The 11,035-nt window shown below is 38.2% G+C and overlaps 1 protein-coding gene across 1 annotated transcript; it reads left to right on the plus strand.

Annotated features, from left to right (window-relative positions):
- Positions 1–1,384: 1,384 nt before the first annotated feature.
- Positions 1,385–6,811, plus strand: cdo1 (cysteine dioxygenase, type I). The gene is made up of 5 exons (XM_051423187.1): positions 1,385–1,644; positions 2,876–2,953; positions 3,719–3,876; positions 4,415–4,584; positions 5,777–6,811. Exons 1-5 carry the CDS (start codon positions 1,475–1,477, stop codon positions 5,804–5,806), a joined length of 606 nt encoding a protein of 201 aa, XP_051279147.1. The 5' UTR covers positions 1,385–1,474; the 3' UTR covers positions 5,807–6,811.
- The last annotated feature ends 4,224 nt before the right edge of the window (positions 6,812–11,035 follow it).

The raw sequence follows: 11,035 nt of genomic DNA on the forward strand, positions 1-11,035 counted from the left end.
CTTTCTTTAAGGCCAATGGGTGGGGTTCCCTGATATGAATGATCTATAACATGTCTGTGAAGGAATGTGTAGCATTTGTAAGGATGATTTATGATTAACTGCAAGCTGGACTGGAAGACATACAGCGCCAAGAACATCCTGTGAAGAGGATGTTGAGTGTGATATCAAAAACACCAACAGAAGCATCTCTCCTTGTGTCTGACTGTTCGTCTGTGTCTAATTTTAAGTCTATCTCAGACTCAGAAGTTAAATCCACACATGCACAAGCAAGTGGAAAGTCAAAACATTTACTCAATTTGCCTCCTGAGGTATAATTGAGGCTGAGATCTGAGGCTATACTTTGAGGATATTTGGATCTTGTGAAACTTTTCAGATGGAAACACTTTTAGAGCTAGAACTCCCTAATTCTCCTTTACTTTTGACATTTACATTTTACTAATATGTGCTCTCCCTTCTGCTTTTATTTTCTAATATATGACTTTGGTTGAATATTTTCCCATCAAATCTCAGGCTATATTACTTGAGTAGTTTTCCACCAGTAACTCACACCCACAATCATCATCGGATATCCATCTCTAGATTATCTTGGTTGGTTTGTAAGATAACTAAGTGAACCATTAAGTATCTGCAGTATTAATGAATCACTACCTCTTTCTTCTGCTCCACCCTTTACATATTTTAATAGTTAGCATTCCCATCGCTCTGAACATTTAACATAATCTAATACACTCTCATTAAAAGTATGGTTGACTACATAGTGCATCTATTCTCTTATGCACTGCAAAAGTCATGTCATAATCCTTTAATTTAATACAACTAAAACAAGGGTGATTAAAGGCCTAAAAATATTTTAACCTGAACAACAAGCTTGTGTTTCCCATAACATTCTTGATACCATTCAATCTTGTTCTCACGTTTTTTTCCCTTCCATCTCTCACTTGTTTGTGAGCTTGTGGTCGGCACACACCTCAGACAGTGTGTTGATGATATAAGTTAGTGAGGAGAGGGCCCACAGAACGAGGCTTGGACAGCTATTGTTGGAGAAACGCCTCAGTGAGAGAAAGAGAGAGGGAAAGGGGGAGGTTGTGTTTGTGGCAACGTGGTGGAATTGGACTCAGGGAGGATTAGTCCAAGTTCTTAATGTGTGAGATGAATGCATATTTGTGATCAAAACTTAAAAAACAAAATAAGAAATAAATATAATCTCTATGGATCAAGTGCGACCGGAGCGCAGCCAAGTGTTTTATTGCGATATTTCATAATGTGCTCATAAGGACATTTTATTTAAATGAGACTGTGTGCTGTGGGCGTTCACCTTCTCCCATAATGGTATAGTCCGACACCAGCTCGCCCCCAAAATTGCTGTGCTGGCCTATAAAAAGTGAACGACTGCACAAAGTTAGCGAGAGAAACCTGTTGGTTTTAAACTGAAGAGAATATATCTGAAAAAGAATCTCCAGCTCGACTCAGAGAGATGGATCAAACCGAGGTGGTGAAGCCAGCAACTCTGGATGAGCTGATAAAAATCCTGCATAAAATCTTCGAGAGTGACTGCATCAATGTTGAGGAGGTCCAAAATATAATGGAATCATATGAGAGCAACCCTCAGGAGTGGATGAAATATGCAAAGTCTGACCAGTACAGGTAAAAAAAACATTTTGTTTCATAATCCTATTTACAGCTACTAACTCATCAGATATTACAGATTTATTATGCTGATGCACTTTGCTCTCTTGTTCTAGCCTATAGCCTTGTCTGTCACCTTGGCTCAGTCTGTTTTTGTTTTGTTATATAGTCCGACTTTTATTTGTCCAATCATATGTTTAACTTTTGTCTATGTTGTGTCTGTATTTCATGTCTGCTGCTCTTATGTTTTTATTGCAAAAAGCTAGAAAGTTTGCTTAAAAAAGTGATGTGTTGTAGGATTTATGTTATTTAGCTTACCTATTGTGTGTATTTATAAAAAAAAAATAATCCATGCAATCAGTTATTAAAACTGCGTATGCTTTAAAAAACATCACTTTTGAATGAAAACCTGCGCTTGTTTCCATGACCAAGACCTCCTTTAGTCACGCCATATTTTAATAAAAGAAAAAAAAATCAGCTTATTTGCATAATTTTATATCAATGTAGAAAATTGAGCTACAAAAGCTCACAGAAAACAACTTCTTCAACATGTTTATCTCTGCAGTAAGGCCTCCCCACTACAAAATATGGCTGCTCTATTCAAGAGTTTTCTAAAGCGGTGTTTTGATTAGTGAGGCGGGGGGGGGGAGTGAGTGGGCCATCCAATCAACACTGAGTACGGATACACACCCGCTGATGTTTACGGGCATGGGTGCGTGTGGTGTGACTGTCCAGTTACCCCACCGGGGAGCTGCAGCTGCCTCGACAATATTTGAAGACTGACGGAAGCGCAAAAACGTGCCGAGTGGCGATATTTGCGCAGGTTGCCGGGCCCGTGACATGGAGGGGGGGGACTTTAAGTGCAGGTGGCAGATTATATTTCAGTATCTTTAACATGAAAGTTTCCCCCCCTCTCCCTTACATGTTTTTACACTTAAATTACAAGTGCGATAGGTTTAGTGCGTGGAAAATGTATTTAATCATATAAATGAAAATCAAGTTATCAAATTTTGACAAGACATTTAAATCAAATAATGCTCGAATAACAGCGACTGAACTTTTAGGTTGTCCTAAAATGGTTCTACATTATTTGGAATTAATTATTAAATGTGAAGCAGCAGCATGTCTCAACTTTACCAAAACATTTACACTGCATTTCCCCTTTGAAACCTTTTAGTCTTCAGTGTAACAGGAGCAATGGTTCATTATCTGTCTTGCTGTTCGTTGAACAAATTGTCCTGTTTTGCAGATACACAAGGAACTTGGTCGATGAGGGTAACGGGAAGTTCAATCTCATGATTCTGTGCTGGGGAGAAGGCCATGGCAGGTGAGATGCTCCCGCATGCAAACAAATAGGTTAATTAACATGAGAAGATGTAATATTTAGTGCAAAACACAATGTTATTTTCTAGTCTTTTGCTCATTTTCATTTCGTATCAACAAGGTCTCAAAGATTGCCATTGCAAATTTGTGGCGGATAAACCTGTTACACCTTATGTTAACAGCGTACCGCTCAGTAGATACTGTAGGTCACATAGTTGACTGATATTCTCTGGCAATTATTGTATAAAGTTAATAGAGATAGGAGAGTCCAATGTTCTACAGACAGACATTATTTGGCGATATCTATGCCCCACTATGTCAGCAAATGTCACCTAAACACCTGGAGTCTATAGAAATGGAGAAGATCCATTTCAGTTTACTGTGGTTAATATTTGCCGTATGATGTTTTAAAGGTCTTTATATGATTACATATTATTTGACTAACAGCTGTTAATTTGGCATAGCAATGTATCTTTGCCCCTGTGAAACATTTTCCAACCATTGCTGGGCATTAAAATGGCATGACATTATATTATGCACCAATCTAGTACCTGCCAGTCTGGAAGAACAGTTTACACTTTATAAAACAACAAGAAGAGATCCTGAGTGTCTAAAATGCCAAAAAAAAACTCTCTCACCTTTTGACTAAAACTCAGAAATGCTTTATAGGACAGATTTGTAATACTTGCTTTTGTTGCCTTTGGTTCAAGGCTCAAGAAAGAGGACATATTCTGACACTGTATGCTTGTGTGTTTCTTGCAATTTGCAGTAGCATCCACGACCACACAAACTCCCATTGTTTCATGAAGCTGCTGCAGGGACAGCTGAAGGAGACGCTGTTTGACTGGCCGGACGGTAAATCACAAGGAAACATGGTCCAGAAGTCGCAGAGAATTCTCCAGGAAAACAAGGTTGCTTACATAAATGGTGAGAAAGCAGACAGTGTGCTGATTGTTTTTTTTTCTTTTTTTTAAATTAGAGTTGGCCATTTACCCTTCTACAATATTAATACCACTTAGTTCTATAAATACTCATTGGTTTGTGTGTGTGTGGGGCAAGTTGTGAAACTGGTTCTTAATGTGGCAAAAATAATCATGCTTCAGTACAATAGAACAAACCAAGTTACCAAATCAGATATACTGATGTGACATATCTCAGACATGACAACCGTGTAATATGTGTGACATTTTTTACAATGCAGAGTACCACCAAAGTTTCCAACCTCTGCAGTTATTTATGTTAAATTGGTCTCAGAGAAGTTAACAGTCGGTTATAACTTGAACAGTACTCAGCTCTCTCCTCAAATCTCTGCTGACTGAGTATTTCCCCAAAGCCAAAAGAGCCCTGGTGTTATGTTTGGTCTCGGTTTTTGATTACAGCACTGCCTGTGTGCCTCATTTCACAGCATTCTGGTGGCACACACTGTCTTAATGCATGTTTTTTTGTTTGTGCGTGTGTATTTCAGACTCCATTGGCCTGCATCGTGTGGAAAATGGCAGCCACACAGAGGGTGCAGTCAGTTTGCATCTCTACAGTCCCCCGTTCCAAACGTGCCAGACCTTTGACCAGCGGACGGGGCACAGGAACACTGTCAAGATGACCTTCTGGAGCAAATACGGAGAGAGGACTCCATTTGTAAGGGACTTTTTTATGGCTTTAATAGATACATATTCAATGGTATTCAATTCAAATAGTCTTTGGGAGCCTAAAATATGGGAAAGTCAAATTCTGTAGGTGGGTGAGACTGTAGAACGATATGTGATATTATGACAAATTGCACAGTACAAAAAAACGTTTTAAATCATAACACTGCATTTGAAACACTAAACACAGCCTAAAGTAATGTCACTATAGTTGTTAGCTGATCAGAGAGACAAAGATACATTTCCTTAAACTTCTCTTGTTGAAGATACCTGATTCAATACATAAAGAAACTGTAGAAACCATAAAGAATGGTTTATATGAATGCATCACTGCATACATATGCATAAAAATGTCTATTATGAGAGTTCTAATTTTAGTCAAAAACACAAGTTCACACCGGTTAATGTCGTAATTATTCACACACAGGATTACTACAAACAGTTAATTGAACACACAGGCTTTCTAGTCCTGCTGCCTTATAGGCAGGAAGTGGGAGGTTTTTTTTAGTGTCTTGCTACTCTCATTAAGCACAGCCTACAAGCAATTAAAGCAGCACCCCTGAAAGTTTCCATTTGCTGCTGTTTAAACAAAAATGTTGCTTTAGCAGGCAAGAAATGTTCTTTTTTGAACATGTGAGAGCAGTATTTTATATGTGCAGGGAGAGAAGAATCAAGGCTTAGTTAAAAGTTAAATTAGCTTTTTAAATATAACATGTCTTCTGAAATTGTTGCACATAATGAAAGACAAATGAAAATTACACGAAAGGTAAAGATGTAAAAACAAGAGCAAACACCGTATAAGACATCTGCCAGTGGTGTTATCTGAAATCTGCACGTTGTATAAGTATACCTTGACCATACCACTTTCAAGTTACTGCATTAGATTGCAACACCAAACAGAGGAGATAAGATATCATAAGCACGTAAGAGTGAGTACACAACGAACTTAACTCAACATACGTCCCAGGGTCTCACAACAATTGGTGTCAGGTTGTTTTTTTGGACAGATGACCAGTTAGGAGCTATATTACATTTGAAAACTTAAATATCTAAATTAGGAACCCAGCTTTGAATAATCCTGGTTTAGCTTTGGGAACAATGTACTTAAAAGACTCTGTAATCGTGTGTCTGATAGCCTGGCCCCATGGTCTAATGTTTTGTTCTGTTATTCACTCTTTTCTTAGGAAACCACAGCTTCACAAGAGAACAACTAATGGCCACCAAAGGAGGCTCCAGATGATGAAGACAGTTGCATTTAAAATGACACTGTTGTGAAAATCATTCAAGGGGAACTGCTGGGGAAGCGAAACGTGGACCTACTATGACTAAGCACCCATTTAAAAATCAGGAGCGGGCCGGTTCAAAAGGACAACCCAGTAATTAGAATGGCTTTATCACTGCCCAGTGTGAGCTTGGCAAATACTGATGAGCACAGGACGAATGCATGAATAGGCTTGGACATGGATTGAATCTGCCTTTTGTTTGCTGGGCCTGAGGAGACCCTTTTCCAATAACAACATTCCTGTCTATCCATGACCTGTGTAACCACACTTTTGTAAAGTTATGGCCGATAGTCTAAATAATAGAGCTTTAGCATTTCAAAAAGGGTTAAAAAAAATTGCTCATATAGTGTTTCTCTTAAATTTTATATCTCAAGAAATGAAAAACAGTTCTGCAATCAACAGTTTTGTTATCAGTGGAGCACTTTTATAGCTGTATTTACTGTCGATTTATACCACTCAAAATTGTCTTAACACTTGCTGAAAATTGTGACGAAATGTAACATTGTTTGTATAATCTAATCAAAAAAATGTTCCATTTGCATTTGGAAAAAGAAATGTACAGCTTTAGAGTTGTGTTGTTTTTAAAAGTGTGATGGTTGTAATTTATTTGCAGGTTATTCTGTTCACCCAGGGAGTGTTTGAATTAGAAAGCGACGTGTTACTCCTAAATGTATTCATGCTAAAGTTTTTGACCAAGAGCGTCTTGTGGACAGATTATTTTGTATTATTAGCAGACAATTATGTTTAGATGAAACTCGTACTTTTTCTCAGGATTCTGGCATATTTTAATTGTAGCTGTATTTATATAATGTGTAGTTTTTACAGCATAGCACCTCTCATAGCACTGTCAAAAGCATGCATGATTTCTGTGATGCAGTAAATTATGAATCTGGCCATAACTGTAAAACAATTAAACACAACTATCCTTTCGCAGAACTTTATTTTGTGTTGTCTTCATTTTCATGTTGTGTATTTTTGTAATTACTCAGCAAAATCCATAATTCATACTGAATGTAACGTAAACATAAAATGCATATAGCTTGATTGGTAGACCTGTGCAAAAGCTTCAGTGTGAAACACCGAAATAACAACTGATACATGTGTCTTATGGTGTGGGAGGCTGGGTGTAAACACTTCAGATTGGTTCGCTTCAGTACCTCTTATTAATATTTAATCAATGTTGGCTAATAACCCCTAATGATTCATCGATAGTCACATAAAAGTACATTGCAGTGATTACAGAAATGCAGCAATTTATCAACAGATAAGCCCTGTCTGGCTTCAGCCTGGCAAGCAAACTAATGTGTGTCTCCATCTGTACTTTGGTTTGAGGAAAATATTGATAGGCAATTACCTTGACCACTAAATAGATTATGTTAATGGTGCCCTGATAGGAGTATTAAAGTTCGAGATATCTCATTTACGTCTGTGCCCAACTAACATCTCCTTGGCAAGCAAACAAGTGTGTTAACTGTGTCACAGTGTCTGTATTAGTGAATACATTGGAAAGATAAGGCAATATGGAAGACTGCCAAACGAGCAAAGCTCAATGTTCCTGTACAATTAACACATAATGGTTACAGCTACATTGACTATACATATTTATAATTACTATTCGTAGAAATAATATATATGGAGTATTGATACACGGTGTCAGCACAGTTCTAGCTAGACTGTTCCAAACTCAGTCACTGACCAGATAAGAGCGCGTTTGGGCTAAAATGCACATTAATCTGTTACTTAGTATTGTACGATCTGTAGGATCAGTGGCATCTGGCAGTGAAGTTGTAGATGGCGACCATTTGAATACAGCTCAGTCATCCTCACGAAAAACGCAAAAGGCCATATCTAGAATCAGCGTTTGGTTTGTCCGATCTGGGCTACTATAGAAACATGGAGGTTCAACATGGCGGCCTCTATAGAAGAAGACCTGGTCCCTCTGTAGATTAAAATGGCTCATTGGGACGTAACAAAAACACAGCAATTACTACTTTACTTACTTTTGTTGATATAAAAATACACTGTAATGAGTCTGTATATGCAAAAGTATGTGGACAGTAAAGTCAGTAAAAGTGGTTGCTCATCAGATCTCCTTGATCTTTGTTTTAGGAATAAAAATTATAGAAAGAGTCTGCAGTGAGCCAGGGAAATTAATCAGTTCAGCTACAATTAGACAATAGTAATATCTACTCATCTAAAATGAATTACACAGGCATTTGTGTGGCATTTGTGTTTAAAATGCAAATTCTCTACTACAGTGGATTTCACTGCTAAGACAGTTTCTCTAAGTTCCAGCCTCTTCTTCACTCACGACAAAAGCACGTTTGTTTGTCATACAAAAAACATGCGTCATTGGTCACTTTCCATCATTATTTGCCTTTGCCAAAAGCACACAATGTAAGTTTGCTAAATCTCCCCAGGTTTTCTCTGTACCAGGTCAACCATGGATGGCCTCCAGCCAGTGTTATGTAATGATGCAACAGCCTTGTTTGACCCCACAATGCACCTGTTTTATAAGAGGACATGATTGCCATGTGCCAGGCCAGATGGAGGCTCATCCAGTGGACCTTTATCTTAAACTAATGATAAATTCTGATTATTTGACTATTCAAGTGAGTGATCCTGGGGCAGCCTATGAGATGATTCATTCTTCAATAAAACAACAATCCGGTATCAGAACATTGCTGGTAGTTGATTAATAAACAGGAATAACACAGATGAGGACGTTGAGCTTTTAGACCTTTCTCTCAGTCCTAGATTATAGTTGACACACTGGCGACAATTTTAGGAAACTCGTTATTCGTACATGTTTTAGTGGTGATGATTGTGATTGGTGCCTCAAAATTGCTACCCTTTTGTTGCATTTAACTACTTACTTTAATGACCAGTGGTCATCCATGACTATACCATGGCGCAGGTGCACTCCTGCAGTAACCTGGGCATCAAAATCATGGATTACAAATTGGTGTGGAAGGTCCATGTGGAGGATGTCTGCTCCAGGTTGCAGCACTTCATGAGAATGCTCAGAACCTTTAGTGTGAGCCAGGAAGTGCAGCTTCTGTCACTCACCCGACTTATACAGACAGCCATTCAACAGCCCAGTACCTGGGCTATTTTTCAACAAATCACACAACTCATGTTCTCCACCCTGAGTATCGGCTCTTCTTCTCAGGCAGACTGTACAGGATCCCTCTGAGCAGGCACCAAACATTCTGTTGTCCGCCTGTCCGTTAAAAGCCTTAACACCAGCTAGATGGAATCTGTGTGTATGTTGTAGCTATCCTTGTTGTTGATCACTGTTACTGTACAATGTGTACACTTTCTCTGATGGAGATGGGCATGTGCAACTGATGGATGGATGTACCTGACCTGCAAGATTATTGCATTTGTTGTTTCATATCAATTTTAACTAAATTTTTAAATTTTATTGAATTTGGCACAAAATTGGACTTTTGAGAAGTGCAGGTTACGGGCCTTCATTTGTTGTATGAAGCTGTGAACAACAAAGATGATGATATAAAATTTATAGAAAAGCTGTTTACATTTCTTTGTTAAGTATGATATTAGAAATGGAAAGATTTTTTAGACTATTACACTTTCTTGTAATACTTGGACGCTGAAGTGGACTCGAGATGACAATACCAGCAGTGGCCCCAACCAATTTGAGTTTGAGACACTGTGACGTCCAAGGCAAATTTCCCACTGGGACAATAAAGTCTAATCCTACTTTAGTTAGTGGAATAGTAAAAGACAGCTATTGTTTCTTAACTGGGGGCCATTAGAGTTAGCTTTAAAGCACTTTAGCATACGTGTGCAGAATAACACATATGCTGCAAAATGATTGATTGTCTTTACAAAACCTGTCGTCTTTTATGTTTTCAGTGTTATATATGGTCTGTTTTCATGTGAATGACCTTTTCCTTTTAATTATTTTCTGTTTTTCATGCACTGATCATTTAGTGCCATTGGAACACTGTAGGCTAATATAACTCCCCTGTATATTTTACATCACAAGTTGCATTTTATTTTTATTTTTCATGTGGTGCTTCCTTCATTTTATTTGACATGTCTTTGTTGTTCATAAGGAGTTTGAATGCACTTACTGTAAGTCACAAAATTATGTAATTTTCTCAGTGTAGATGTTGACCTTTTGATCCCTGAAATATTTGGAAGCGTGTCAGTTTTCATGTGGTGTTTCCTTTGTTGCACCAGCTCCGTCACACTGTCTCCAATTGTTTTTTTTACCCTATTCAATACGCTTTCTTCACCACTAACACACTGTTTTCTGTTAGCGCTGCTGCAGTAGTGTCCATATCTGTGGAGCAGTTATAATTATGGTAGAGATCATAAAACATGACAGCAATTTTCACACAGTTTTCATAACCCATTGCTTTGTTCTGGCAATGCTGAGACTGAAAGTGCAAAGTAGAGTCTGGGAATGTGTCATATGATGATAACAATACGCCAGTGTTGTAGAATCTTCTATGACACCGAAAGAAGCAGAGGAGCTTTGATAATTTACTTATCGAAGTGGCCTCAGTACATTGATAGTGAAACCCTCATTCGTACAGGAAATAGCATGCTGTACTATGATCATTGTGTGGCATGACAGACCATTGTTTTATTACATGAGTGATAATTTTGCACATTCAGTTATTCATCCACAGTTGATTGATAACTATACACTCACATACTGCACTGATCATTTAGCTCCGTAAGTTTGAGTCATTCATCACTCACACGGAAGTAGAGAAACTGAAAAGAGGAACTCCTACTTGGTATGTAACCTGGGCAACATGTTCTTCCAAATTGCAAGAGCATTAAGAGCACCACACCCGAATAACTAGTAACCAGCGAGATCTTTCCATGAAGCTGCCTGGGATGGGCTCCTTTACCACAACTCCCAACATTTATTTCACTTTCACTTTGACTTTATGTCTTTCCTCGTTCCTATTTGTTGCTGATAAATGCTAAAACATTGTGTAACAGTAAGACAAGTTGAGAAGAATCATCAAAACAAACTAACTTAAATAGCAATGTCCATTATACAGCAATTATATCTATCGAAAGTTTGCAAGCATTAGCTATAAGATAATGGTCATCCACCGATAGGCAATCTGCGGCTCCACAGACACGTGGCACTTTAGCCCCTCTCCAGTG

The sequence above is a fragment of the Dicentrarchus labrax genome, unplaced genomic scaffold (genome assembly GCF_905237075.1).
Source record: "Dicentrarchus labrax unplaced genomic scaffold, dlabrax2021, whole genome shotgun sequence".
Lineage (NCBI taxonomy): Eukaryota > Metazoa > Chordata > Actinopteri > Moronidae > Dicentrarchus > Dicentrarchus labrax.

Bases quoted from the DNA above. Each gene is read 5' to 3' on its own strand.
- cdo1 (XM_051423187.1), top strand. From the start codon at position 1,475: ATGGATCAAACCGAGGTGGTGAAGCCAGCAACTCTGGATGAGCTGATA. The intron at 2,954-3,718 runs GTGAGATGCTCC...TGCAATTTGCAG, and splicing joins TGGGGAGAAGGCCATGGCAG to TAGCATCCACGACCACACAA. The intron at 4,585-5,776 runs GTAAGGGACTTT...CTCTTTTCTTAG, and splicing joins ACGGAGAGAGGACTCCATTT to GAAACCACAGCTTCACAAGA.